Source organism: Sapajus apella, unplaced genomic scaffold (genome assembly GCF_009761245.1).
Source record: "Sapajus apella isolate SASKATOON/1434 unplaced genomic scaffold, GSC_monkey_1.0 scaffold34, whole genome shotgun sequence".
NCBI classification, from domain to species: domain Eukaryota; kingdom Metazoa; phylum Chordata; class Mammalia; order Primates; family Cebidae; genus Sapajus; species Sapajus apella.
Genome location: NW_022436974.1, coordinates 8,754,497 through 8,781,070, shown reverse-complemented (window position 1 = coordinate 8,781,070; position 26,574 = coordinate 8,754,497). Strand labels below are relative to the sequence as shown.

Here is a 26,574-nt window from a genome sequence, read left to right as displayed (position 1 = left end):
CAGACCTCTCACCAATCTAGACATAAATCTAATTGCCTACCTGACAACTGCACTCTGATATCTAATGGACATCTCAAACTTAACATGTCCCAAAGTGAACTGGTCTTCACCAGCAAGTCTGCTATTCCTGTAACTTTAACCATCTGTACTAGTTATCCATTGCTGTATATCAATTTATGGCTATTGTCAGGAGCTCTCAGTTCTGTGCAACATGGAGCTTTCCTTAGGGCCGCCTGGGTCTCCTTGCAACATGGCAGCTGGCTTTCCTTCAATGAGTGATTCAAAAAGAGAAAGCAAGGAGGAAGGCACAATGTACTTTATTAACTAGTATTTAAGTCATACATCATCACTTCTACCATAATCTATTCATTAGATACAAGTTACTAAGTCCAGTCCTCACTTGAAAGGAAGGAAATTTTCTCCTCCTTTAGAGAGAAACATCAAAGAATCTGTAGATATATTACAAAACCACAATAATATCCCAATTAACGACAATTTCATTCTTCTAATATGCAGGTTCCTGGAGTCTTCCATGTATCCTCTGTTTTAATCTCTAATCCTCATCCATTCTGTTAGGAAATCACATTGGTTCTTTCAAAATATACCTAAAGGCTAACTATGTCTATTCACTTCCACTGCCACTACTACCATATTACTCTGAAGGACACCCATATATCTTTCCTAAAATATTCTCCTGCTTTTACTTTGGTCCCTTACAGTTTATTCCTCACATAACAGCCAATACAATCCTTTTAAAACAAGCCAGATCATTCCACTCCTCTGTTCAAACCCTGCATTGGTCCACTCTTCCCTCAGGGTAAAAGTTACAGTCTACATTACCTATAAGACCCTAAATAATTTGGCCCCATAGCCACTTCCATCACTCTGCTTCAGCCACTTTGGTCTCCTTGCTATTCCTTTAGTCATTCTTTCTACCTTGAGTAGTCTTTCCCCAGTTATCCATTTAGCTAATTTCCTTCCTTACCTCTTCCAAGTCTTTACTCAAATTGTACCTTTTCAATAAGGCCCATCCAAACCATTATAAAATATTGTAAATTGCGCAGCCCCCACCTTCATTCCTGATTTCCCTTACCCTGCTCTTGTTTTTCACAGAACTTTTCACCTAACATACTACATAATTAACTGGCTATTGTCTTTACTGCTTATTCTCTGCTTTCGCTTACTAAATACAAGCTCCATAAGAAGAGAATTTTTATCTGTTTTGCTCACGATGTATCTCAAGTGCCTAGGAGAAGCTCAACGAATATGTGCTGAATTAATGAATACATAAAACTTAAAAAAACCTGAAATAATTTGAAACTTTTTTCAGTTAAAGAACCTACATAGTGAACATCTTTCCATATCACTTTTAATGGTAGGCAGTATACAGCTACACCACAATTTAACCAATTTCCTTTCATTGTACTCTAGTTAACAGCTTTTCTCTATATACTATCATGAAAACCTTTTGATATAAATATTTGTTACATTACTTATTTCCTCGGGAAATATTCTAGAAGGAGAATTGCTGTCAAAAGATATGTACATTTTTAAGGATAAATATGTTTTCCCTTTCCTACCAGCAGTGCATGAGAATACCCATTTCTCCATATCCTCACTAACACAGGTTATTAATGAATTTAAAACAGTCTGATAAACCTGAGTTCACATTTGGGTTCTGCCATTAATAAGCTTAAAATTACTATAAAATGGAGATCATAATAGCACCTATCCCAATTGCTGTGAGGATTAAAGAGAATGCATAGATAAAGCACTTAACACAGTGTTTTCACACAGTAAGCATGCAATAAAATGTTTATTGTTTCCATCATTATTACGTACTACCCGAAAAAATTCCATTGCAAAGTGCCCTCCCTGCAGGCTGTAAGAGGAGCAACAACCTTTCAGTTACTTATAATACAGTATTTTATAAAGTTCAACCCTTTTCTTGAAAATTACATTTAGATTTAGCCTTTTAATTACATTTAATCAGCACTGAATGAAAAATACTCCCAAGTATAGTACATATAACTGGGAGAGAGATCATTTTACCACCCTGATCCTTACTTTTGTTGTATTTTGGACAGTGGGAAACCATAAACAAACACGCCCTGTCGCCAAGAAACAAGATCCGAGGAAAGCAGGAAAACCAACAAACTTTGCCAAGTGAGCTAGCTACAGGTATCTCCTGTTCATTATGGTCAGCACGACCTGTTCGACACTCCCAGGATAACAAGCGGTAAAATAAGGATTCATCTGGAGATTCTGAATGGGGCTGCGGCATTTGAAAAGCAGAACACTGATAACTTCCTTAAAGTATCACTGGGGAAAAAAAACCGTGTGGCGGCGCAGGCTCTCAAGTCTTTGACGCGTACAGGGCTCCGCCCCACTCACACACACACAAAATGACACTCACACACTGACACACACACACACAGACACACACACACATACTTTAACGCCCTATGCAGGCCCGGCCTTCCCCTGACCACGCTCTCGGGTCAGATAACCGGTTCCTCTGCGGATGCTGACCCCGGGGTCAGTTAGCAATCAGGCCTCAGCTCATCCTAAACGCCCCGGAGAGGTTTGTTTGCTGGGCTTAAATTCGAACTTGTGCCAGTCCCACAATCTCAAAAGCCTTCACACACACACACACACACACACACACACACACGTCTGACGGGCTTAAATTCGAACTTGTGCCAGTCCCACAATCTACACACACACACACACACACACACACACCACACACACGTTTGCTGGGCTTAAATTCGAACTTGTGCCAGTCCCACAATCTACACACACACACACACACACACGCCGCCGCCGCCGCCGCCGCCGCCGCCCACTCGGCCCCACATCTCTCCCTGTGAAACCCGGATGCGGACGGGCAGCGGACGCGGGGCAGGGTCCGCCTCCTCCTGGCCCTGGCCGAGCGTGGGGCCCCGGGAGGCCTGAAGGCACCCGGCCGCCGCACAGACCCCCGCCCACGTCGGCCCCAGGTCCCTACCCACGCGCAACACCGACCTAACTCCTCGCGCCCAGCCGCCCCGGACGCCGCCGGCGTCGCCGCCGCTTCCATCTCTCGCGGGTCTCCAGGACGCCGCTGCCTGGGTGCTCGCTCTCCCGCCGCTGCGTGGCCGGCGTCAGGCCCAGGCCTCCCCTGCCCGGAGGGACCTGCGACCGGTGCCCGCCTCCCGGCCCCGGCGCTCCCCACCCGCGCGGCAACGAGCATGCGCAGGGGGGCGGCCCGGCTCGGCGGGCACTGCCGGCGAGGGGCGGGGGAGGCTGAAGATCCGAGGACCGCAGAAGGCCGGGCTCGGTAACCCGAGAGGAGGGACATTTGGGAGATCAGCGAGGGTGGGAGCTTAGCGCTGGCCAACAGCCGGGCTTACAGCTCCCTGGGGGGTTTTAAAGATGACCGCGAACTAAAATTTGGGACGCCTGTCCACACGCAACGCGTTAGCGTTCTGTAAGTCACCTTGGAGAATACGAAGGATGGGATTTGTCCCCTACCAATGTTGAGGTTCTGACTATTCTGGTTATTCGTCTCCTTGTTTCTACAGTTAGAGGTACAGGATACACTGAAATAGAATTTAATTACGTCATATACAATTTCACTTTCAGGAAATTTCAATGTCCTTCCAAATATTTGACGTTGACCGTGGTGCTGAAAGAAAATTAAGGTAAAGACTAAGTGTACTGGTGTAGTTTCAAATACTCCTAAGTACCATACATACATTATCTTTAATTCTGACGACAACCTGTGAGATAATTCTAATATTTACATTAATGTTAAAGATGAAGGGACTAAGACACACGGAGGTAAGTAACGCGTCTGAGAACAGGAAGTCTGTACACGGCAGAAGTAGAATCCTTCTGCCTTCAGAGCTGGCACTCTTGACCAATATACAAAACTGGCCTCTCAGATGGGTACCAATGATATTCGATGAATCCATGGATGAAGCAAGCTTTTGGTTTAAAAGGAAAATATTTACCTTAATTCTGAAGTTGCTTTGTTTTTTCACTTCATAATTCTTGGAAGACAGTACACCAGACAACCCTTTTTATTTGTGTCCATTTCATTTTAGAGGGGTTGATTTAGGAAAGAGTGTTTTTGGGGGGAAGGGGGGTCTGATGAACATGATGTAACTACATGGCAAGGGTGTTAAATATTTAAAATACTAAGATTAAAAAGGTACGCAGTTACATACTATCTACATCTCTCCCCCTGTGGCATCCTTTGTAGGCTTTCACTAGATAACTAGTGATAATGACAGTTTGCCAACCCAACTGTTGAACCCAATTCATTCACATACATACACATGCAAATCCCAAAAGAAGGTTTTATTGAAGTGTTTCTGACAAAGATGTAAGGGAGATATTTTTTAAAAAAAGAAGAAGAAATTTATTCTGGAACATAACTAGAGCAATGTTCCCTAACCGGTGTTGGGGTGAATCACCTGGCTAAAGATCAGCAGGAGAGAAGACAGTCATCAGACAGAAGTTATAGGACTAAGGTAATTGTCCATAAGCCACTAATTGTAATGAGAACATGTGAGACACCTTTGAGTGTTAAAAGAGCTCAAAAGTCATCGTCCTCTAATCTCAGCTTCAGGGAAAGCAGATCTGGTGATGCAGAATGAAGAAAAACTTGACTTGTACTATAGTCCTGGAATCTTTTGGAGAGGCTTGGGCTGAGGCAGGAGGCCAGGCCCAGTGTCTTTACAGTGATGTGGAGATAGAGCAAGTGTAATGATGATCATAAGATTCAGGAGAAATATGTTTTTCATCCATCTCTACTTGAGAACATATTTACTAGGACTTCTACTCCAGGTCTTATAAATTAGAAGCAGTTATGAAGTACAGCTGTATCAAAATAGAGACATTATAAAGAATGTGAAAATTTGAAGCCTGGAAATTCCTTTCTTTTCCTGCCTTTAACTTCTTGGATCATATCTTAACTACTTCCTTCTTTGCAACTGCAGCACTTTGTTCATATCTCTGCAATACAGAGGCCAATTCAAACTAACTTAAGCCAAAAGAGGAATTTAATGAGGATACTGAGATTGCTAGAACAGAGATGAGACTGAGCTCAGGACAACTGATTCTTAAGCCTCTGAAACTCTCTTCTTCAGTGATCGCTTTTTTCTGTGAATCTACTTGTGTGTCTCTGCAGGTTTCCAGTACAGATCTCTGCTTCTCAGGCTCATGTTTTCTAAAAGCTCTCAATTTCTTTATCTTAGAGTTCGGGTGATCAGAAATATACTGGTCCCTTTTTTCAGTTTCAGTTTTAAAAATGCCATAGGGAAGAGCTGTGATTGAGTCATCTTGGATCAGATTTCCACCCCTGGACTAGTCAAGCAAGTGTTGCACAAAGGCATATATTGTGGTAGCTATTGATACAAACATGTAGGTGAAAGTGTGAAGAAGGAAAAGGTTTTCCATAGAACAGCTGAGCAGACCAAAGCATACATATCCACTCTATTTGATTCCCCTCTATGTAAAATATTACTCATATTGTATCCTAAGGCTGTTTTTTCCTCCTCTGTTTTCAGTGGAAATAGAGACGAGCTTCTCACCGTCTTTTAATTAATATCTGCCTTCATGACTTCTTAATTCTGTTAATGAACCTTGGAAACATGCTGATCAGCACTGGTTGTCTTAAGAGGTTCTCTGTTGGAGTAATTGTTCCTGACAACCTTATTTTTATTAAGAGTAACTTGATTTTATTTAACTCTTTATGACAGACTTAGCAGATTGAAAACAACTGAAAACTAAAGGCCCGGGAAAGAGAAATGATGGAGATAGCGGAAGTTTAACTTCTTAAAAAGCCTCTATAATATTCTCAAGTAGAGTTTTTTAAAACATATTGCATCTATAAGACAGAAATAGACTGTCATTTAAAAAAAGAAACAAGGAATAATCAGTAAACAGAAAGTAGAGCAAAAGGACCAAAAAAAAAGAGCAAATTGAAAAAAATAAAATTAAAGGATTCATCCAGCCGTTCCAATATCTTAATTCAGAAAGATACAAGATTAAAGAGAGAAGAAAAAAAATCAAAGTAATAATATGACAGAATTTCTCAGAATTGAAGAATGTTTCTGGATTTGAAGAATTCACTGAATGCTCAATACAGCAAATGCAAACAGACATAAGTCAAGATATGTCATTGGAAAAATTTTAGAACATTTGAGAATAATAGGAAGACTCTAAAACTTCCCCAAATGAAAAAGAAATGGGGGTGAAGGCAATCACATTTAATTGGAATCACATCTGACTACTCAAGTAGTAACATCATAAGCTAGAGGAAAATGAAGCATTGCATTCCAACTTATGAAGGAAAACACACCCAACTTAGTATTCTATACCTAACCAAACTATCAATCAAATGAAAGAGTAAAATAAATATATTTTAATAGGCATAAAAGTTCAATGTGTACTTCCCATGTGCCCTGTCCTAGAAAGCACTGGAGAAATGCTCCACCAAAATTAAGGAGTAAACTTAGAAAGAAGGAGACATGGGATTCAGGAAACCAGGAATTCAACAAAGGAGAGAGGAACTCCCAAGAGGCTACCAAAAGGAAGTTCCAGTATTGTAGTTTTTCAGCGGGCCTAGAGAGCAACCATTCCAAATTGGGGCAAGAAGATAGAAGGCACCAGGAAGAGCTATCCCTAAGGACAAAAGAAACAGTGAAACTGATTGCTAATCTGAAAAGTATGCAGAATCAGACAAAGAGACATTATTTAGAGATGTAGGGAGGGTGAGAAAACTTGGCCACAGATGTGAAAAGCCAAGCAGATTTAAAAAAAAAAAAAAAAAAAAAAAAGGCAACTAACTCCAGTTAAAATAATAGTCATAAAAGAAACATAAGTATAGTATACCATTTGCCTTGGCAGTGAATAATATATGTAAAGGTATAATAACAAAAATGTGAGTATAGTGAAGAATGTACTATAACTCTTTGAAGATCTGAGTGGAGTGAGGAGAAATTATCTGTATGAAGGATGATATAAAACAGCTAAATTCTCAATAGTGAGAAAATAGTATCTAAAGCTGAAAAAATTAATAGTGCTATAAATATCTCATTTAGAAATATGAAGGCAAATACCAAATGGAATTACCAAAAGAGTCAAAATGTTTGCCTCTTAAAAAAGGAAATTGTAGGGAGATTTAAGGCAAGAATTTATTTCATATTATATTTCAGTTGATTATTTAAGCTAATGCATAATAAAAACAAGTGCTAAATTTACAAAAAGAAAAAATCATAGTCTCTGCCAATTCCTGATTTTTATTAAGGCAACTATCTAACAAAGTCATCTATAATATTTATTGTTTTTTAAAGTCATACTTTCTCCTGCTATGTAGTTGTTTTCAAGCTCTTTGTATTTAATGCCAATCATTCCTAACACAGAGGAAATAGCAATTTTAGATTCTAAATTTTTAATGACTGGGCAAGACTATGAATAAAGTGAATTCCCTAAAAGTCTTTTGAAATTTCATGGTCATAATGAGAGAGAACCTTTCGGTTAAAGACTACTGACCCACAAGAAATAGGTTTAAAATAATACTAATTTACCCAACTACTAATACATTTCTCTTTTAATGTTTTTATATGTAAAAATTTATCACCAACTATAAATTATGTGTTTTCTTTATCTTTTGGGTTGGGATAGGGTAAATTTTTTTCCATGATATGGAAGTTTTTTTAAGATATTGAATGGAACACTAGTTGTTTCACTAACTGACCTAAGAAAATTTCCCTAGAAAAGTGTGACACTCTAGGGAAAAAGAAAATCCAAATTGAAAAACTAGTTAACAGAATTTACATTATCTTTTCACAGAATTTTGCAACAATATTCTTAAGTTTATAATCGTGATATGGAAAACTAAGCATATAAGACATGTTATTGGAAAAATCTTCTCGACAATAAATAATCTGAAACATATTTCTGAACTGTTCATAAAATTTACATTTATAAAGCTTTGCACACTTCTGAAAAGCTTTTGAATTATCCACTATCCAACACCCAGAGGTGGGGCTGTAATTTGAAACTTTGTCTATGTATACTTTTTGTTATTGTAATTATTATGACTACAGTTGACCCCTGAACAATGTGGGTTTGAACTGCATGGGTCTACTTACATACAAATTTTTCCGAATAGATACATTGAAAAATTTTTTGGAGCTTTATGATAATTTGAAAAAACTCAGATGAACTGTAAACCTAGAAATATTAAAAAATTAAGAAAAAGTTGTGTCATTAATGCATAAAATATATGTAGATAATAGCCTATTTTATTATTTACTACCATAAAAATATACACAGATTTATTAAAAACCAAAATTTACATGCACAAAAACTGTTCCTGTTTCAGGCACCTTTCACAGTCAAGAGAAATGTAAATACACATGAAGATGTAGTATTAAATCATAATTTCTTAAAATTAATTGTAATACATACAGTAATAATAGTTAATTATAATTGTATACAATTTTATATTTCCTCAGCATCCTTTTTATTTTTTCAAGATGGGGTTTCACCATATTGGTCAGGCTGGTCTCAAACTCCTGACCTCAGGTGATCCACCCACCTCGGCCTCCCAAAGTGCTGGGATTACAGGCGTGAGCCACCATGCCCAGCCTGCATCCATTTTAAATATAAGTTGAAGTTTATTACACCAGAAGCAGGGCTTTGTCACCCTTAACACATAGTTTCCAGTTCTCTGCCTTCTCACAGTTCCTCAATATGGTTGATCCAGCTGTCTGTCATATGTAATTGCCTCATAATGACCACTTTCATATGGAACAGCTATTAATAGATACAACTTATCTGACTTAACCTCCTGACCCTCCCACACCAAAGGAACTGTCCACCTATGCTGCCGTGACCACCTCTCAGTCGCAGCATGACTCCATGGAACACTTACCTATTTGCTCCAAACTCAGTAATTAGAACTCCTCATGGAAAACCTGGTTGGGCAGTGTCTTGCACCCTGTTAAAGGCTTTCACCCACAGGTCCCTCTTTCTCTTTTGCTCCCCACTCACTGCTTGAGTGAGAATTTCCTCAACAGCCCTCTCCTTCCCTTGACCTGGATCTGTAAGTAATACACTGCTTCTGTCATTTCATGGGGTTTGTTGAATTGCCTCCTCTGTGTCTTACCTGATTGATGCACCTGAAACATAACTTCTTTTCTGTTCAGGGCTTTCCTGGAGAGTAGCTATTTTGGTAGATATAAACTGGACACAGGTCACAAGAGCCATAGGGGTGTGTGCCAGTACAAAGTTTCCTGAGAGAGAGACACATGATGACAGGTAGGACACTTAAGCCTAAGGTCATCCACCAGAATAAATAATTATCAGATGAAAGGTACACTGTAAGCATCCATAACCAAATTCCCTGGATCCTCAGGGCAGGGATAGAGTTGATAGCCACTCTCACAAAAGACCTCAAGACCAACACAGAAAGAAAAAGTATGGCCAGGTGCGGTTGCCCACACCTGTAATCCCAGCATTTCGGGAGGCCAAGGCAGGCATATCATGAGGCCAAGAGATCGAAACCATCCTGACCAACATGGTGAAACCCCGTCTCTACTTATGCTGTCCATAAGAGACTCACTTTGCCTTTAAGGACACACATTTACTGAAAGTGAAGTAATGGAAAAAGATATTTCATGCAAATGGAAACCAAAAGAAAAAAACAAACAAACAGGGGTAACTATACTTACAGCAGACAAAATAGACTTGAAGTCAAAAACTGTAAAACAGAGACAAATATGGTCATTACATAATGATAAAGGGGTCAATTCATCAAAAGATTATAATAATTTTAAACACATATGCACCTGATATCAGAGCGCCTAAATATGTAAAGTGCATATTAAGAGATCCAAAGGGAAAGATAGGAGTATAATAATAGTGTAGGACATCAATACCCTACATTTTACACTGGATAAGTAACCAGATAGAAATATAAGGAAATAATGTACTTGAACTATAGCTTAGACCAAATGGGCCTAACAGACATATATAAAACATTCCTCCCAACAGCAGCAGAATACTCATTTTTCTCAAGTGCAAAACTCTCCAGGATAGATCATACGTCAGCCACAAACCGAGTGTTAACACATTCAAGAATTTGAAATCATATCAACCATATTTTCCGATCACATTGGTATGAAACTAGAAATCAATAGCAGAAGGAAAATTGGAAAACTCATAAATATGTAAAAATTAAACAACATGCTCCTGAACAACCAAAGGGTCAAAAAAATCAAAATAAAAATTTAAAGTATCTTAAGATAGACAAAAATAGAAACAGAGTTTACCAAAATTTATTGGACACACCAGAAGCAGTTCTAATAATGAGGTTTATAACAATAAATGCTTAGATTGAGAAAAAGAAAGATTGCAAATAAACAACCTAACTTTGAACCTCAAGGAAATAAAAAAAGAACAAAGCCCAAATTCAGTAGAAGGAAGGAAACAGCAAGACAAGAGCAAAAATAAATGAAATAGAGACGGAAGAAAACAACAGAAAAGATCAATGGAACTAAGATATTAAAAATTAAAATTTAAAATAGAACTACTACATGATGCTGTAGTCCCACTGGGCATATATCCAAAAGAAATGAAATCAGTATATGCAGAAATAGCTGCACTGTCATGTTCCTTGCAGCATTATTCACAATAATGAGATGTGTCCATTGATAAATGGATAAAGAAAATGTGGCATATAATATGTATATGTACACACAACGGAATTTAATTCAACCTTAAAAAAGAATGAAATCCCATCATTTCTAACCATATGAATGAACCTAGACAACACTTTGCTAAGTGAAAAAAGCCAGGCACAGAAGACAAATACTGCATAATCTTACTTACGTTGGGATCTTAAGAAGTTTAACTCATAGATGCAGAGAGTAGAATGGTGGTTGCTAAGACCTAAGGGATGGAAGAAATAGGGAGATATTGGTGAAAGAGTACAAAGTCTCAGTTGTGCAGCATGATGACTGCAGTTAATCTGCAGTTTATACTAGAAATTTGCTGAGAGTAACTCTTAAATGTTCTCTCCACACACTCAGCAATAAAGACAACTATGCAAGGTGAGGGATATGTTCATTAGCTTAACATTGGTCATCATTTTACAATGTATGCATATAACAAAACAGCATATTGTACACTATAAATATGTACAACTTTAATCAATTAAGCCTCAATAAATTTAGAAATGGAAAGAAAGGAAAAACAGGCTGAGATAGAGACTTGCCTAAAATTCCACAGATGAAAACCAAATCCAATTGCAACTTTAGGACATATGCTATTATCCACTCTGTCTCATGACTTCTTGAGATCCTAAGCACCTAAGCTAACAGGTTGTGAAAGCTATTCACAGTCCTCACCATTGGTTAGTGGTATGATTTAGACATTATAACACTGTGCACTTCTGTCTATCCATTCTCATATAGCTAATGAAAGATTCAGAAGATCAGCCTGAAATCAGGTGACTGAGCTTCACTGATGGGGGTTAATTCCAACGTAAATGTCACAACCAACATACTAAGCATTGTCTTCTGAAAATACTATTCTTTGAAGGACAATAAAAAGTGACTTACGGCAAGTGCTAGAAAGCACACTTTTATTTTCTCACGTGTTACTTATTCCTTAAGGTATTTAACCAGACTGGTAAAAAGCTTTAAAGCTTATATTATAATAAATCTCAAGTGTACTCCCAAAGGCTCAAAAGAAAAAGAGTGCTTTACAAAATTTGCTTCTTTCCATTCTAAGCATTATGTATTGGTTAGACATTAACTTGCAAGGAAATTATTTTACTTGTGTTGTCTTCAAATAAAACTATTATTATGCCAAGTAAAAAAGTCTGGATTTTCTCTCAATGCTAAGAACTCATGATCCTCACATGTAAATTTAACTTGATAAGTCCTCTCTATTTCAGGATTTTAACATCAAGGTCTAGTTTGGGATTTAATTTGGCAGGCTGTACCTGTCAGCTTTTGTATAGCTTACTTTCATCACAGTTCAAAAGGAGTGTGTGAAAGACTTACTTATAGTAAGTAGGTCACCTGAGACTCATGTTATGCACGAGGAATCCTGGAATTCCAGCTACCTGGGACACTTTTCATGATAATTCAAGGAGCTTGCTCACAATTTAATAACCTTATTGACAATACCAACCACATTGGAAAAGAATAGTACCATACTCATTTGGGAAATCTGCTTAAGAGATATAGATTCCCCATAGACCTGATCAGAGAAAATAAACACCAACATATATGTGCTTTTTGGTAAGAAAAAGAAGTGGCATGGAAGTTAGAAAGCTTCCGTTCAGGAAAAAGGAGAAGTTCCAGTTGGAGGATTGCATTCTAGCCCATACTCTCAGAAGATTTTAAGAGAAGAGGTCCATGGAAAAAGGCATCATTTAAGAAAATGTCACCAACCCATTTTCTTTAAGGTCAGGCTGGTAGCCATTCACTTTTTTGTTATGCTTCATCTATAGGATACTGTTCCTGATAATTTTGTTTTTCAGTGATAACAACACACAGTTGTTCATCATCTGATTTTTCCCTCGTAAGACAGCTAAGCATTCTGATCTGACTTTCTCAATAGACTGCATTCATTGTATAATAAATTAGATCAATGATTGATTACTTAATAATAGGCCATTGTATTAAGTCAGAGAAGTGAGAAATTGACCAAGGAACAATTCATTTTATGTATTATAAATGGGTCCTAATCCATCCTCTATTTAGGTCTTTGGGTTCCATTACTTAGGTCAAGAGACTATTTACCGTCAAACAAGTTTGACCTTATCTCCATTGGTGATCTTTCAAATGTGGCTCTTTAAGGAAACCAAAATACCTAGAATTACAGTGACTCATTCAGATTGAGAATTATTTAACATTTACTGTTGCAGGCATCATGCTTAGTGTTTTCCTATGCATTATTTCATTTAATCTTCACAATAGCCCTACAGAAATAGGTACCATGATCAATATTTTACAGGTGAACAAACTGAGGTTCAGAGAGGAAGTAAATTGTAAAGTTCAGTAATTGTAAGAACCAAATCAAGAATCCCAATTCCAATTTGATGGACTTTAACACTTCTGTTCATCCTACCACTTCTGCTATATACTTTAGGCTTCTAGCGTCACCCTTGTGAGTTAAAATATTAACTCATCTCCCCATTCCTCCAAGAAGTGTGATGTGAATTCCAGATTAGGAGGATTTTTTATTTTTTTGGTAATGTGACCAGAAATAAAGGGAAAGTACAGGTACATTTTGCTAATATAAATAGCTCTACTATTCAGAACAAAACCAGGATGGTTCAATATACAAAATATGATTTTCAAAACCAATCAATAAATATTCGTTGATAATTGAGTAATGTGAATGAAAGAACAATAACATATGACTTATGTTCTCAATCAATTTGAGAAGACAAAACAGTCCAGGTAAAAAGAACAAGTAACAATGCAAGGCTATGTATTCCAATGGCAAAGTGGACTAAACAAGGCTAGAGGGATTCAGAATAAGTAAAGATCTCTTTGAGCTATATTGGTAATGATTTTCAGCAGGGCTGTATAAATGTAAGTCACAACTTCAGTTGTAGAGAAGGTATAGCAGTTCTAAGGAAGGAGAAAGATACGAGATTGGAGGACAATAAGAATACTAACAGAGACATTCATTGTTCAGTGAGCCTTGAAGGTAAGGTAGGACTTGGAGAGGGCTTTGCTGGACAGTCCAGAAAATGCTGGATGCAATCAGTGAGATTCTTAAGTTCAGGCATCAGTTTCAGTGTTCAGGCAGAGTTCATCCCTTCCCTCATTACACAGTGGTATTTAGAGCAGAGGCCTAACTTCCCTCAGAAGACCCCAGCACGTGATTCGCTCTTTCAACTGAGAAGCCCACTCTTACATTAGGCTGCAGTGCAGAGATTTATCAAATTTACCCCTTAGCTTTGTTCAGTCACTTCAGGATGAATCCTGCACATGCAGAGGATTTTTACAATTGCTCTCAGGATTCAAGCCCTCTCTTTTAGCACTTTATCTGAAGTTGAAAGAAGCAGCCATCACTGACTCCATGTCCAGCATGGAGGTGATTTGTACGCTGATAGCAGAGGCCCCAGTTTGCTTGGGATAGTCCCAGTGGATTCTGTTGTGCTGAGTGTCTACCATTTGAACAATAAGTTATATAGCCACCCATGTTATAGTCCTAACTACAATCCAACTTGGAACTATGAGCTCAGAGAACCACTTTAGTCCCGTATCCCACAAAATAGATCTACATTTCTGCTACTGTTCACAGGGGCACAATGCTATAAGCCAAAAATCCCCACTTCTCCTAGGAGTATGGATTTGGGGAAGGCCTAAAATTATTGGAAGCTCATCCTCTTTCCAAAACCATCTAAACAGCCACTTGGCTGATGGTAACAGCAAATTATCCAGATACTTTGGCTCTTAACAGTGCATCATACCTTTCAAAAAGCACCACTAAATGTCAGTTAATCAGTGTTGAGTGCCTGGCGTTGCCACGCAGTCAACCGTTTCTTCTTTACAATGCTCAGAAACAACTTGAGAGGCACATTAAGCAAATATCAGACATAAATGTTACCTTAAGCAAACAATGGGAGCAAAGAATATAGGATAGGTCAGAAGCAGCCTCCTGCTAGACAGCTGTTCCAAAAGCAAACACACCACAGTGTCCTGGCAGAGTATGCACTCAACAAATGTTAACGTCTCTTTTGCCCGGGCTCTAATTGAAAATTCTTTTGCCACTTATATACATGTTTAATTTAAAGGGCTCCAAGTCAGGTTTCTCCCCTGATCAGCTCAGAGACAAAACATGCTGGACAAACAGGCAGGAAATCCCCCTGAACTTCTGTTTCTGGCTGGGGTGACAGTTCACATAGATCATTTAGAACTCAGTTTTAAAGAGTAAAAATGTATTGCGCAACTGTTGTGTTTTGAATATGATATAGTACCTGACCAAGATAAAGTTCACCAACAAGGTTGCACTTCACCAGGACAAATAAGACAGGTGCATAAAGCAAAACAGAATCTAGCAGGTACCCTAAAAGGAATAGAAGCAAACTACAATGGGAACACACAGGAAGGAAAGATTAGTTCTGACTTAGGGCGTGGTAAGGGCTTCATGGAAGTATAAGGTATTATTTATCATAATCATCATTATAACAACATTACCTGCTATTATAGAGGGCTTATGATTCAGTAACTATTCTAAATACTTTAAATGTATTTTACTCTAAATTAGTCTTATTTATTAAGCTTGACCTTGAAGAAGGGTGTAATTGAGAGAAATAGAAACGGAGAAGAATGGGTATTCCAAGTGGCAAGAGAAGACTAATGAAATGCACGATGTTAGGAGGCATTCAGAAAATAGCAACTACTGTCATCACTATTTGTCAGACTTTGGAATACGTAAGGAATTAAAGGAGACAAGGCTTGAAGCAGAAGTTGGTGCCTTAAATATCACAGTGAGAAATTTGAGATTTTTTCAGTAGGCACTGAGGTTTCATTAAAGCAATGACACTTAACCACAGGTCTGTATCAAAATTCTTGGGTGGGGGTGGGGGGCTGAGGTTCTCAAAATACCCATGCCTTATTTCTGGAAACTAATTTAGGAAGTCTTATTTGCAGCCCAAGAATCTTCACTTTTTCAGAACTCCTTGGCAATTCTGATGAACATCCCTTGCAAAACCACTGAAAGGCTTCTCTTCTGGGAACTGTCATAATTAAATCTGAGTTTTAAGAAGACTTAAGCAGCCATGTGGAGGATGACTGGGTAGAGCACAGACAGATAGAAGGGCCTGAGTTAGTAAATACCTGCAACAGGAAGTGAAATGTAAGGAGATTGATGGGGGGTGACTGTGGGCGTGTTCTGCTGAGGCAAATGAGTGTCAGGGCCAGAATCAGCAGGGTCTGTGCATTGACCAGATGGAAAGAGGGAAGAAGAGATGACTCTGATATTTAAGCCCATGCTGGGAGGATGCTACTGTTCTTGATTGAGATTGGAAAGAAAGAAAAAGGGTCGTATTTGAGGGCAAAAATAATGAGTCTAGTTTTAAGCATACTAAATTTGAGATGGTAATAGGTGAGCCTAGGTAGAGATGAATCAGAAATATACATTTAGATAATCAGAAATGTACATCTAGAATTTGGATATCTTGATGCTTAATTGTGCCAGTAGAATATGACCATACATATAGTCATGTTCTATAGACTATGTCTTCAAAATATTCTGAATTGAGGTAGAGTGTCTGGCTCATTCAAATTTTGTTTTGTTAATTTGAATAAATGATAATGTAAAAAATATTCTCATAAATAATACTTTAGGAAGGACCAGGTGATGACTCATGCCTGTAATCCCAGCACTTCGGAGGCCAAGGCGGGCGGATCACCTGAGATCAAGAGTTTAAGGCCAGCCTGGCCAAAATGGTGAAACCTCATCTCTACCAAAAATATAAAACTTAGCTGGGCATGATGGCACACACCTGTAATCTCAGCTACTCAGGAGGCTGGGGCAGGAGAACCACTCGAACGCAGGAGGTGGAGCCTACAATGAGCCAAGATCATGCAACTGCACTCCAGCCTGGGTGATACAGCAAGACTCTGTCACCAAACAAACAAACAAAAAATTAAAATTTCAGAAAGCCTTTTATTCAAGGGTAAGAGAAAGAAGAGGAGTGACAGAGGAGTCTGACCAAACGCTGCAGGACAAGGAGCCACAAGAATGCTAAGTCTGCAAAGACACAGAAAAACAGTATCAGCAAGAAAGGGTATTCTTGAGTGTCCAATGCTTCTGAATTGTTAAAAAGTGTAAGAGAATTAACTGGTTAAGTCTTTAGGCTGTAAAGGATAGAAGCTGACTCTCACTAGCTTAGACAGAAAGAAAAAAAGGAATTTAAGGCCAGTGCCTAAAGAAGGATTCTGGAAGAACTCACAGAGAGTCAGCAGAGGAGATGAACAACCAAGGTTTGGGAAGGGTAGGAACCAGGGCAGGTCTGGGGGCCTCCTAGAAATCTATGACCCCTCTCCCAGGGTGATGCAGCCATTAATACAACTCTGCTCCAGAAAATTCTCCACCTCTCCAGTCCATGCTCAAAATCCCAGGAGAGAGAAGTGACCAAGTTTGAGTGTGTGTCTCTCTTCTAACTATGGCCAGGGAGCAATGTCAGCAAAGCCAGGCATTCACCCCATTCAGGGGCTAGCACTAGACCCCAGGGAGAGGAGGTCACTGAAGGTTAGCCCTACTCCAAGAAGCAAGCTCCACTGGAGTGTATAAAACTTGTAGGAGCCAGTTTGCAAGGTACTGACATATGGAAGAGGGCAATGATGCATGACAATGCTGTTTCCAGTCCCGCGTCTATGAAAGGAAAGAAGGATGGGCTGGTGGCCTGAGAGTGGCAGACTTGAGGGCAGGGTTTTAGAGGCAGTGGAGACTTAACTACACTTGTAGACTGAGGCTGAATCCAGTGGAGTAAAAAATTAACTTACAAGAAATAAAGGAGGTAATTAATGGCACAGAGACCAAATATTTCAGTCAACAACACACTGAGCAGAAGAGATCCTGAGGAACTTTGTAGAATTACCTGTATGTTCTATACAAGATAAGAAGAATGTCAAAAATCAGGGAGATTGGATAGTTTCTCTCTGTATATAGGGGTGTCACTGAAGTGGTCAGAAGAGCTTGAGATGCTTGCACAGGGAGAAACAGTGAAATCAAAGCAGAGATACACGAAAACTCTTTAGAGAGGAAAAACTGGCCTGTGGGCTTGCAAAACTTGTCTATAACAGAAGTAAACACATTAACTTGACTAAGCAAAGAATACATACATTAAAAAGTGATTTTGTAAGTTGGGCATAGAAAAAGCAGGAAGAGTCACTGAAGCAAATGTTAGTAATTTCTATTTCAGCACCATCCAAGAGAGGCAGTGACTTGGCCAGTATTTCCAGGTCTGTAGGCCAGAAACTTTCTTACCCTGAGGTGGTTAAACAGTCAACTTTCTTAGCTTGTGCTCTGCATTCAGGATAACCTTCTTCCTGATTATGGTTAAGCTAAACTCTTAAGGAAGACTGTGTTTGTCAAATAGACCTTTACATTCTGGTCTCTATGCAGTAATTTCTTCTGAAGAAATAAATTAAATGGTTTCTGATTTTGACTGGACTTTCCATGGCACTTGGCACTGATCATAAGGACTCCAGAATTATGATAGTAATTTATTATTAAAAATTGATAAACTGCTGCCGTGGTTGGAGCAGACACTGCTGATCGCCTATCCCTTATCTGTGTTTAGTAACACACTGTCAACACTGGCCCATACATGGGCCAGTGTTATTGATTGATTGATTGTATTACATTATTGAAAAATAAAAATAATAAAATTTAAAACTACAAATAAAAGATACACTGGTTTGTATTGACTCTTTTAAGTTTGATTAATGTGCAGAACTAACATCTGAGATAAGCGTTTCTTTCTATGGCTGGATAAAATTACAGCTCCTGGCCTGCATGGCTGCATTCAGGTCATGATGCTACCTTGGGAGGCCTGTGAGAGGTCATTAGTGGTCTCTTCCTGGCATATGTGCCCCTGACATCATTGTTTGTTCTCTAGCCACTCTAGAAAAAAGCTGATCTTTCTATACTGCCCATTTGGATCAAAGAAAAATGTTGGTGGAACAAACACAACTTGCACAACTTTTATTTCCAGTAAAGAAATTCATTTTTTGACTGCTGTTCACCAGCTTCTATACCAGGGGAAATTCAATTATTAGCTTTCAGAGGTGCAAAAACTAAAAATAAGCGACAGTAAGCGTTAACTATGCGCTATATAAGAACTCTGCATCTCTGTGCGTTATCTCATTGAAGCCACAGTAACTGTCCAGCATCTAGTAAGAATAAGCTCCCAGTGCCTCAGCCATGTCTCTGGCCTGTGTACTAAATCTTTTGAGTTTACTCAGCAACGACCTCTGTTTCCCACTGTACTCCTGATCTTCGCTGTTGTTCAGTGCATCTCACAGATCCATTCATTCATGTTACGAACTAAGCTATACTTATGCAAGTATACAGTGATGTTCCCCGTCTAACACAGCCTGCTTAAATTTACAGGCTGACTGACGTTTCATTTCACAGGGACTCCAGGTAAAGCTGGTTAGGGATGACCATGAGCGGGCACTGGAGCTTTCAAAACTTTACTTCTTTTATCAGCATTCTGGATTACATAAACGATGAGAGTCATCATCCCCATTTCTACCCAAATATCCTGGTAAACTTGAGTATAGTAGAGCTTCATGGAGACCCACACATTTTTAATAATACTTTGAAGCATGTGTACCTTTTGCCCACACCTGCCTGTATCTTGCCTCATGTTCTGTGCACAGCAGTGCCATAACCTGGGGTGTAACCTTCTCGGCTATAATTACTTAACCCTTCCGTGTCCTCCTGGGCTGTAATTACTCCTAGCAGTCAGAGCATTCTGACTCAGCCAGGTTCAGGCCAGAGCACAGGTGGGTAGCAACTGTCCTGGCAATAGCCCACAAAGCCAGTAGCCCCTCCAGGCTTGCCTCAAACTTTCTAGCAGAGAATCATTCATCTCACTCTTGTACCTCTTCCTGTTACTCTCATGCCCAGAGTAGGTCTATGTCCACACTCCCTTCTGTGGATCAGGAGCACCAGATTTGTAGTATCTGAACTATGTCAAGTAACCTAGCTTTTCTTTTCTACCTCCTGCCCATCAGAATAGCTACTTTCTTAGTGCTCTCTTACCACCCAAAGAGTAAATCTTCTGTGAAAATCATCCCAGTAGTGTTTGTCTTGATTTTCTAGAAATTTCCTTAGAGAGAGATATATTTAGTTTCCTTTTAAATATGGTTTATTATTACAGCATTATTATTAATAATAAAACAATGACGGAGATGTCTGTTCATCAGCAGGCCTTTAGTAATTTTCTCTGAATACTATTTTTTGTCTTCTGGAGGAGTCTGCCTGATCAAATGAAAACAGGAAAGGAGTCAAATGTCACTCACCATGATCTAGGTGACCAACTTGTCCTAATTTACCCAGGACTTCTCTGGTTTTTGCACTGAAAGTCCTTCATTCTGTGACACTCCTCTATCCACAACAAACTGGAACAGCTGGGCATCCTACCACCTCTAAAGAAAAGACCACAATGAACTTAAGATAATACTAGAATTACCACTTTTGTTAACTTAAAAGTCTTTTCTAAGGAGATTTTTTCACTGTCTTACTATTACATATGTTATCTGTAATATAAATTATATTTAATATCTATATCTCCAATATGATCAGAAAGTGAAATGTGTATTATATATTATAACAGCTATAATAATACATTTATTGAATGCTTGTTACATTCTAGGCAATAAGTTAATGCAGCAACTCTGTACAAAGTCAGGGTTTTTAATTCTAATTTTCAGATAAAGAAAGTAAAATTCAGAATAGTTAGCAAGGTCCCACAACTAGACTTAAACTCTGGTATGTTTGCTTCTCAAACCCATGCATTTAATTATTTATGGATTTAATATTTCATTGTAGGTAAAAAGAGAAAGAGCTGCAACAGTCTGAGTAAAGCAAAGGTCTAGTTCCATTGCCATTTATCTGGACAAAAACAAACATCAAGCTACTGACAATTTATTCTATAATTACAACCAAGGTAATAATTTTGGTAAACTTAGGAGGATACTCCCTTCACACAAAGTCCAACCTTAAATCACATCATTTTAAGGGTAGAATACTAGAAGCATCTATTAAGAAGACATGCCTGGTATCATCGTTATTCAGTAACATCCTAGAAGTTTTAGGCTCTAAAATAAAAATTTCCAAAAGGCTAAATAGATATTAGGTGTCAGTATAATTATTACTTGCAAATCATGATGGTCTATCCAGAAAAACTACAAAAATCAGATGAAAAGCAGCTAGAACAAATAAGATTTTACATAAATATCCAGAATAATATGCTTCCAAAATTATTAGCCTCTGGAAATTTCTGGTTTGGTATTATAGAGAATTTTGTTTTCTTTTTTTTCTCATGCAAATGACATGCTAGGGATTGGAGAGGGGCCAAAATAAACATCCTGAGATATTTATTACATATCTCGTGGTAAATTACATCTGAGCTACTGAGCACTGGGCTCACTGGAAAAGAGGCATAGCATTTAGGGCATCCAATCCTAGAACAGTGGCTGGGGAGTTCCACTGTCTGAATTGGAGGTAGAATGGCCCTTTTGTGCTCAAGAGCCCCAGAAACAGGATACGGCTAGATCCAGAAGAGGCCCTAGGGAAAGAAAACGGTTGCTTGCAGCTTTGGGTCTGAAAGATGGTAGATGCCGGACCCACCCTAACTCAGAGGTCCATAATTGGTCCAACACCCTGAAGGGGTGGCATGGGGTGAGATGATACACAGAGGAATTTAGAGAGATCATATCCTTTATCGACAAATTTGGGACAGTTCTTGAGACTGGAACAGGATCCTCTGAACAATTATGCCAGGTATAAACTGAGCCTGTCCTGGGTCAACCAGCACATGTGCTTACCCTTGTGAATGCACCTGGGGCCAGTGTCAGGAGCTGGGGCATGGCTTGCCTATGCTGGCTGCTGCTCTGCAATGGTTGCTTTCTCTCATGGCTCCAGCTAACATTGCAGGATAGGATTGCTGGTGACCTTAGGAGTGTCCATTTCTATCTTCTGGAAACATTGTTTGCTGATTCTTGGGTTGCTATGAGACTTGGAGACTGGGACTTGGGCTCCATATTGCAGGGAAAAACTGTATCATAGATATACAGTTAAATAATGAGGTATACTTATCTGTATTTTTTAACTTTCATCTGAGAACACATGTTATTTCTATAATGATAGTATACAGCTTCCCCCAGGCCACACCAGCCTGTGGGTACACGTAAGGCCATCTTGTTATGAATTCCCAAAGCTTCCTGGCTCATTTTCCCACATGCCATGAGCCCCTATTCCCTGAGCCTCATCAGGAGGTATCACATGTGCTTGACTCACTCCACAACCTGAGCTACTCCTAACTGCTCCCCTCATCAGTAGCCAGCATCTGTACCGTTGTCCTGCCAAGCACAGAATCCCCAGGCTGCTGAGGCTGAACATTACTGGAAACCTGAAACTGTGAGAAACAGAGGTTTCTTATGGGGAACAGGTGTGGAAAAGAAAACTTACTTTTTAACTGTATGCTCTGTTACGCCTTTGGAAGTTTCATATTGTGCATTTATAGCATTCTTTCAGGGATAGTAATAATTAAAAAGAAAAGAAAAGCAGTATGGGTAGTTGTATAGGAGCCAGCTATGTAGCTCCCTGGTTTTTATGTTATATTCTGATTGAAGAAAACAAACTAAGCAGGCCTGCCTGTGGATTAAACACCCCTGCCATTTTACTTCTCAGCCCTTTCTCTGCTTAGAACCAAGGCAAGCATTCAGGGGCCAGGGGTTCAGAATCAAATACCAGCCACGCCCCTGTAATTTCCACTTCCTTCTGATGGTTAAAGACTTTGTTACTGTGATAAGTCAAACTCACTCTGCCTGGAGTCTCAGCCTTAGCCCCTAAAAAAAAGACTCCAATAGGTTACCCCAGAAACTCAACACAGTCCCAAGATAAATGAACCACCAACAGGGAACCCAATGAAGGGTTAACATAGGTCTAAGAGGCGAAAAGTTATTTTAAAAAAAGATAATTGCTCTGAAAAACACCAATTATAACTAACAATTATTCATAAAACCCTGTAAAGGGCTCTTGACTAAACCATTAATATGCATAACCAAACTCCTCTTCTTCTGGGCAGGGCAGTTCAGCCAAGAGCATGTATTTATGTAGTTAGTGTTATGCTTACAGAAGTGGCCCAGGGAAGACTTAGTTCTTTATTAAAAGAGGGACTTGTGGTCCCTATGAAACCTCTGAGAAGTTGGGTAGTATCAACAGCCATGCACATTTATGAGTGCCTGACACACAGCAAATGCTTAACAAATGTTAGCTTTTTAAATTATTCTTGCAGTTGTTTCTATAAATTTTTGTAAAAAGTGACTTAGAATGTCAAAAACTAAAATTGGTTTTTAAAACCTGGAGTTTAGTTATCTCAGGAGAGTCACAACAATATCTCAAGGCCATATGTTACAGTTTAAGCATTAATTACTCTCTTCAGAATGGCAGGATCCACTGCTTTTGGAAGATTCTCAAACACTATTCAAGAGGAACAATGATTTAGATAATATTATAGGCTTTGCTGTCACCTAGTGGAAAATTCGATTATTATAAACAATTCACAATAATAAACTCATTGTGAGCTATTGAACCAAATGGTCATGTTTCAGTGATTGCGAGCTGACTTCCATTGGCTTGCATTCTACAATTAATCATAATACCAAACCTCTGGTGACAGTCCAACTCTCCGTGGATGCACTTGTTTCTGTTTTTGTTATTTTTAAATCTACGACAGCGAATCCTGTGTGAGCTGCCTCATCAGAAGCCAGCAATTGCAGAGAACATTCTTGGAGACTGCCAGGTCTCCTGGTCACTGGAACATTGCCAGATTCCAAGAGCAAAGAGAAAAACAAACAACAACAAAAAACAACCTCCAAAAAGCGACCTAATTGCAAGTACCCTTTTAAAGTGTTTTCATATATTGTCCTACTTTATTCTCAGAAAAACCTGTAACATGGAGAGCATTTTTTCATTTTTAAGATGAGAAAATTGCAGCACAGAAAGGATAACATAGGAAGTCAAGCAGAAAACAAGAAATCAAAGCTGTCTTTTGACTTCAGATTCGGAGCTCTACCTAAGTCAATACCCTGCCTACCAGGATCCTGCAGTTGGCTCGTCAGAAATGTTAGGAAATAAGCGAACCGTTTGGTTTCTCTTGAGAGCGGTCAAGACAGAAGACAAGGCCCTGGGTCCACAGGCCACTGGGTGGGAAGATACCTTCTTTCCCTTCTTGGGGTTAGTCCCACCACTCTACCCCTGATCTCCTGCCCTCTGGTTCTTCTGGGCTCTTACTGATGTTAACTATCCACTTTTTCCAATTCTCAAACCTCCCCCTCTCCATGGGCAAATCCCTTCCAGCTCTAAAGACCAAAACCAAAACTCTGCCTTTATCTGTATTTCTCTCCTGCCCTTCCAAATAGGGTTACAAGAAGGCATATTCGTATCACATTTCACCCCCCACAATTACTCTTTTTTTTTTTGAGACAGTGTTTAGCTCTGTTACCCAGGCTGGAATGCAGTGGCATGATCACAGCTCACTACAACCTCTACCTCCCAGGCTCAAGAAATTTTCCCACCTCAGCCTTTCGAGTAGCTGGTACTACAGACATGCACCATCACACCTGGCTAAATTTTGTATTTTTAGTAGAGATGGGGTTTTGCCATGTTGCCCATGCTAGTCTCGAACTCCTGAGCTCAAAGCTATCTGCCTGCCTCAGTCTCCCAAAGTGCTGGGATAACAGGCATCAGCCACTGCTCCCAGCCTACACAATTACTCTTTTTTTTTTTTTTTTTTGAGATGAAGACTTGTTCTATCTCCCAGGCTGGAGTGCAGCAGCACGATCTCAGCTCACTGAAACCTCCACCTCCTGGGTTCAAAAGATTCTCCCACCTCAGCCTCCTTGGAAGCTGGGACTACAGGTGCCCACCACCACGCCCAGCTAATTTTGTATTTTTAGTAGAGATGGGGTTTCACCATGTTGGCCAGGGTGGTTTCAAACTCTTGACCTCAAGTGATCTGCCTGCCTCAGCCTCCCAAAGTGCTAGGATTATAGGTGTGAGCCACCGCACTTGCCCACACAATTACTCTTTAATGCACCCTAGTGTGGTTTCACCACCAATCCCACTCCTCAATTCCATTTCCCTCCCCCGGAAGCCGTTCAGGTTACCAAGAACCATTTACTTGTCAAATCCAGGGGACTTTACAGTTGTCTGCTTTACTCCTTGGGACACTTCAGGCTATTGACCATGGTCTCCACACGAAATTTATCCTTCCACAGCTCCTGAGCCATGGCTCCCCTTGGTTCTCCCACCATTCACTCATAGGCTCCTTTACAGTTGCCACTTTTTTTCTCCAAGCTCCCTCTAGGAGAACTCTCAAGGGAGTAATATCACCCGATACCCAACTCCACGTCTTTGGCTTAGACCTCTTTCCTGAGCTCCCATCAAATTGGATCTCCCGAGACATATTGAATCTCAAAGACACTGCATCAAATTGTACCCATCACCTTCACCCAAACTTGCTTCTCCACCTGCTGCCCAAGCCAGGTATCTAAAAGGTATCAACAGAAAAATGTAATAGTAAAAAAATTCGTGGAAAATCCCTGGGCTTAAAGGGAGAATAATTGTTTTATGCCATTTAGTTGAGAAGAGAGATTCACCTAAAGATTTTCAAATTTGTCTTATGTTTTTATTTTGTAAAAGTTTCACATTTATAGAAGTGGGTAAATTAGGACAATGAGCTGTCATATATCCTTCACCGAGATTTGCCAATTGTTAATACTTTACCACACTGGCTTTCTCTCTTTCCACCTATAACTATGTTATTGTTGTTGCTGTATTATTGTTGTTGCTCTTAAAAGGTAAATACCAAAGTATTTAGGGCCTATGAAAGGGCCTAGAAGTAATGTGACCCTAGTTACAATGAACACACCTAGCACCTAGATCTTGATGTCTATATATAATTCTCCTTTAAAAATAGTTGACTCCAAAATACAACAGAAGCACATTCACTCCTAAATACTTTAGTATTTGTCTTTTAAGAACAGGGACATTGTTTTACAAGGAGCAATGATTGTTCACAAAATTTAATGATGATACAATACTATTAAGAATATGCAATCTATATCTAAATTTCATCAGTTGTCCTAGCAATATCCTTAATAGCAATTTGTTTTTTTGAGATGGAGTCTCCCTCTGTCACCCCGGTTGGAGGGCAGTGGCGCGATCTTGGCTCACTGCAATCTCTGTCTCCTGGGTTCAAGCGGTTCTCCTGCCTCAGCCTCCTGTGTAGCTGGGACTACAGGTGCCTGCCACCATGCCCGGCTAATTTTTTTTTTTTTTTTAGCAGATAAGAGGTTTTACCATATTGACAAGGCTGGTCTCGAACTCTTGACTTTGTGATTCACCCACCTTGGCCTCCCAAAGTTCTGGAATTACAGGTGTGAGCCACCGTGCCCAGCTGCCTTTGTCTCTTCTGACGCTGATACTTTTGAAAAATTCAGACCAGTTGCCTTGTGGCTTATCCTTCAATTTGAGATCAACTGGTGGTTTTCTCATAATTAAGTTCAGGTTATACATTTTTGGCAAGAATATTACATAAGTGATGTTGTATTCTTCTTAGCCTCTCTTATCAAGAATCATAAGATCAGTTTGTCCCATTGTTGGTGGTCACTTAGCTACAGTGTTGTCCACTGTAAAAGTACTTTTTCCCTCTTGTAGTTAATAAATAATCTGTAAGGAGACATTTTCAGGCTGTGTAAACATACTCATTCCCAACAAACTTTCACCCAATGGTTTTAACAT

At 39.4% G+C, this 26,574-nt stretch overlaps 2 protein-coding genes across 4 annotated transcripts in view; both read right to left on the bottom strand.

The window, feature by feature from the left end:
- The window catches only part of SLC36A4 (solute carrier family 36 member 4), a 53,993-nt gene extending 44,790 nt beyond the window's left edge, over nucleotides 1–9,203 (bottom strand). Inside the window, exon 1 of one of the 2 annotated variants that reach the window (XM_032295790.1) lies at nucleotides 9,167–9,203. In XM_032295790.1, the coding sequence (XP_032151681.1) occupies nucleotides 9,167–9,188 (22 nt within the window). In that variant the 5' untranslated portion in view covers nucleotides 9,189–9,203. Of the gene's footprint in view, nucleotides 1–3,027; nucleotides 3,308–9,166 lie in introns of those variants that run through there. The other variant, XM_032295789.1, reaches the window with a different exon arrangement.
- Nucleotides 9,204–10,837: 1,634 nt separating this feature from the next.
- On the bottom strand, nucleotides 10,838–24,301 carry LOC116563203 (ATP synthase subunit ATP5MPL, mitochondrial). Of its 2 annotated transcripts, XR_004274281.1 has the most exons (3): nucleotides 21,594–24,301; nucleotides 20,067–20,192; nucleotides 10,838–10,950 (listed from the first exon to the last, which is right to left on the bottom strand). XR_004274281.1 is itself a non-coding variant. In XM_032295788.1 (2 exons), exon 2 carries the CDS (start codon nucleotides 19,406–19,408, stop codon nucleotides 19,193–19,195), a length of 216 nt encoding a protein of 71 aa, XP_032151679.1. In that variant the 5' UTR covers nucleotides 19,409–20,192; nucleotides 21,594–24,301; the 3' UTR covers nucleotides 17,434–19,192. The 2 variants fall into 2 exon arrangements, 1 of the variants encoding a protein (XP_032151679.1); XM_032295788.1 differs by lacking the exon at nucleotides 10,838–10,950 and having other exon boundaries at nucleotides 17,434–20,192.
- Nucleotides 24,302–26,574: the final 2,273 nt, after the last annotated feature.